The sequence below is a fragment of the Cetorhinus maximus genome, chromosome 35 (genome assembly GCF_964194155.1).
Source record: "Cetorhinus maximus chromosome 35, sCetMax3.hap1.1, whole genome shotgun sequence".
Classification (NCBI taxonomy): domain Eukaryota; kingdom Metazoa; phylum Chordata; class Chondrichthyes; order Lamniformes; family Cetorhinidae; genus Cetorhinus; species Cetorhinus maximus.
In genome coordinates this window covers 3,743,682-3,747,572 of record NC_135913.1, presented here as the reverse complement: position 1 = coordinate 3,747,572, position 3,891 = coordinate 3,743,682, and the positions used below count along the sequence as shown (strand labels likewise).

The window sequence follows — 3,891 nt, the reverse complement described above, 5'->3', positions numbered from 1 at the left end:
GGCTTCCTGGAGCTGGGGTGCGATGATTGCCTCACTGCTCCCAGATTCCAGGGGCTGTGGTGCACTGGCCTCCTCAGGTTGCAGGCAAAGTTGGGGTGCGCTGGTCTCCTTGTTGTCTCCAATTTTCTGGAGCTCGGGTGTCTCGTCCTCCAACGCCCTGGAGCTTTGCCGCCTCTTCTGTCGGTGCCGCTCTGGCACTTCATCATCCGAAGAGCTGCTGCCCTTGTCATCCGTGTCGGATGGGAGACGCCTCTTGCCGCTTCTCTGGGAAACGCCTTTGCTTCTTCTTCGCTCCCTCTTACTTTTCTTGTTCTTCACCGTCCGCCACTCCCCCTGCTGCTTTTCCACTGCTGCCTCCTCCTCCATTGATTCGCTGTCCTGAGGACTGGAAGGTTCAGGGGGTAGTGCTGTTGATTGGCTCTCTGTTGCCTCAATCTCTTTCTCCACCTTGTCTCTCTCTGTGTCCTCCTTTGTCCCGTTGAGCTCCCTGGGGGCCTTGGTGGTTGGAGTGACACGGAACCTTTCTTCTGCTTCCCCCTGGTCGGCTTTGGCTGCCTGTGCGTAAGTACGGCAGCGTTTGGGGCAGGTCCTGTAGAGGTGACTTGCCTCGCCACACAGGTTGCAGCACTTGGCCTGTTTGCAGTCTTTTGTCTGGTGCCCTTCCTGTTTGCAGATCTTGCAGAGGGAGGCGCTGCAGTTGGCCGCCACATGACCAGCCTTGCCGCATGAGCGACAATGCTTGAGTTGCCCAGCGTAGACCAGGTAGCCCCGGTTTCCCCCGATAGCGAAACTGGAGGGAGGGTGGAAAATGGCTCCCTTACCATCGGTCTTTAGCGTGACCTTAAACAGGCATTTGCCTGTCCAGATCCCCAAGTCGTCTTGAATCTCGGTGCCGCTCCCCACCTTATCGAAGTACCTGGTGAGGAAGGTGACCACGTCGGCGACAGGGACGAAGGGGTTGTACACATGCACCATCACCTCACGTTCCCGTTGCAACGGCAGAGAGAAGTGCGGCTCCGCCGTCAGGATCTTCATCTCCGGCAGGTCTCTCTTCTCCTCGAACACCCTCAGGAGCCGGACGCAGTCTGCCACCCGCTTGAACGTGACGTCAAAATAACCGCCTTTGCGGGAGTCGTGCAGGGTGAAGATCTCCGTAGCTTGGAAGCTGCACGCCTTCAACAGGATCCTCCTGGTGAAGAAGCCCCGATCCATAGGTGATCCTCCTTCGTTGTGGTTCACCGTGACTCGGACGGTGATAGGTAACCCACGGTATAGATTTGGATTGCGATTGGTTATCGCCCTTCCATCCCGACCTTGCCATGGCAGGACCATGGTGTCGCCCCTGCAACACTTGATCTTAGCCAAAAGGCCGAGAAGCTTCAGGAGCCTAATTGCCAGGTTTAAAGGGCCCCAATGCCATATTCTTTAAAGTTTGATTTTTTTTTTTTCAATATAATGTACTTTTATTATAGTCATAATTAAGTCCACAGAATACAGGTCGACACAATTGTTTTAGAACCTAGGCAGGTTAGCAACTTTTCTGAAATATATGCAGCACTTTGTGTTATACATCCCTCCCTTGCTTGAGTTCTTCTCTCTCTCCCAGATTGGATGAGTGCAGTTCAAGCCTTGTTCGTTTGCTCAGCAGTTACATTTGTGCACGCTCTCGCTGTAGTCTGGAGTTGTATGTTCGTGATACTGTATTCCAGGCATCCATGTATCGATCCATACACATAGCTATACATTTCTGTTCAGAGTTGTCCAGCGAACTTCCTGGTTTGCCAATACACTTCCTGAAACATTTATCAGTCATTCTCTGTAGGAGTTCCTGGGCGTTTGCCACGGCGATTTGCAATTTCACCTGCTCCATGATCATCCCCGAGTCCACCTTCCCTCCGGCCGGGCCTCCTGAGGAGAAATCGTCCATCCCGCCGAGGCCTGAGGAATCTTGCTGCAGTAAGTTTGATTTTTTTTTTTTTTTTTTTGTAAAAATATACTTTATTCATAAAAAATCTTCAATCACATTCAAAACCATTTCAAAAACAACATTACAAGGGTACAATCCAGGTTAAACTTTTACAAAATGTATCACCAGGTGCATCAGTACAAACAATATTACAATCATTTACAGCCTTTCATTTTGATCTGTACAGCCCGAGGGGCTCTAAACAGTTCCCAGTCTCTCGGTGCGCTGTGGTAGAAAGGTCTTAGACAGCGACCCTTCCCCATTGCGCCTTTGCGGCAGCTGCCCCAAGCTTTAGTGCGTCCCTCAGCACGTAGTCCTGGACTTTGGATTGTGCCAGTCCGCAACAATCGGTCGGGGACAACTCTTTGTGCTGGAAGACCAACAAGTTTCGGGCAGACCAAAGCGCGTCTTTCACCGAGTTGATGATCCTCCAGCTGCAGTCGATGTTTGTCTCGGTGTGTGTCCCTGGGAACAGCCCGTAGAGCACAGAGTCCTGTGTCACAGAACTGCTCGGGATGAACCTCGACAGCAACCACTGCATCTCTCTCCAGACTTTCTTTGCAAAGGCACAATCCACAAGGAGGTGAACAACGGTCTCTTCCCCACCACAGCCATCTCGAGGGCAACGTGCAGAGGGGGTGAGACTCCTGGCGTGTAGGAAGGATCTGACGGGGAGGGCCTTTCTCACCACCAGCCAAGCTACGTCTTGGTGCTTGTTGGAAGGTTCTGGCGATGAGGCATTCTGCCAAATGACTTTGACAGTCTGCTCGGGGAACCATCCCACAGGGTCCACCCTCTCCTTTTCCCTCAGGGCCTCTAGGACGTTACGTGCTGACCACTGCCTGATGGACTTGTGGTCAAAGGTGTTTTTCTGCATAAATTTTTCCACCAGGGACAGGTGGTACGGCACGGTCCAACTACTTGGAGCGTTCCGCGGCAGCGTGGCCAGACCCATCCTTCGCAACACCGGGGACAGGTAGAACCTCAGCACGTAGTGACACTTGGTGTTTGCGTACTGAGGGTCTACGCACCGCTTGATGCAGCCACACACAAAGGTGGCCATCAGTATGAGGGCGATGTTGGGCACGTTTTTTCCCCCTTTATCTAGAGGCTTGTACATCGCGTCCCTGCAGACACGATCCATTTTCGACCTCCAGATAAAGCGGAAGATGGCTCGAGTGATCGCCATCGCGCAGGAGTGTGGAATGGGCCAGACCTGCGCCACGTACAGCAACAGCGAGAGTACCTCACACCTGATGACCAGGTTCTTACCCGCAATGGAGAGGGAGCGTCGCTCCCACATGCCCAGTTTCCTTTTCACCATAGCCACTCGCTCCTTCCAGTTTCTAACGCATGCCCCGGTCCCTCCGAACCATATCCCCAGCACCTTCAGGCCGTCAGCCCTGACAGTGAAGGGGACAAAGGATCGGTCAGCCCAGTTCCCAAAGAACATGGCCTCGCTCTTCCCACGGTTTACCTTGGCTCCCGAGGCCAGTTCGAACTGGTCGCAGACGTGCATCAGTCTGCGCACCGACAGCGGATCCGAGCAGAAAACGGCGACGTCGTCCATGTACAGGGAGGCTTTTACCTGAGTGCCTCCACTGCCTGGGATCGTCACTCCTCTTATGCCCGGATCCTTCCTGATGGACTCGGCAAAGGGTTCTATGCAGCACACGAAAAGGACAGGCGAGAGAGGACAGCCCTGCCTGACTCCAGATTTAATCGGAAAGCTATCTGTTTCCCACCCATTGATTGAGACTGCGCTACTGATGTTAGTGTAGAGCAGTTGGATCCAATTTCGAATTCCCTCCCCAAACCCCATTTTGGAGAGCACATCCCCCATGTAGGTGTGCGATATTCTGTCAAAGGCCTTCTCCTGATCCAAGCTGATGAGGCAGGTATCCACACCCCTGTCCTGTACATAG

The 3,891-nt window shown here is 53.2% G+C and overlaps 1 protein-coding gene across 1 annotated transcript; it reads right to left on the bottom strand.

Moving 5' to 3' along the window:
• Positions 1-1,431: 1,431 nt before the first annotated feature.
• LOC144672041 (mitochondrial import inner membrane translocase subunit Tim13-A) lies at positions 1,432-1,954 on the bottom strand. Its single transcript, XM_078533984.1, has one exon. The coding sequence runs from the start codon at positions 1,925-1,927 to the stop codon at positions 1,649-1,651; it is 279 nt and encodes a 92-aa protein (XP_078390110.1). The 5' UTR covers positions 1,928-1,954; the 3' UTR covers positions 1,432-1,648.
• Positions 1,955-3,891: the final 1,937 nt, after the last annotated feature.

Coding starts and splice junctions, on each gene's coding strand:
- LOC144672041 (XM_078533984.1), bottom strand. CDS start 1,927: ATGGACGATTTCTCCTCAGGAGGCCCGGCCGGAGGGAAGGTGGACTCG.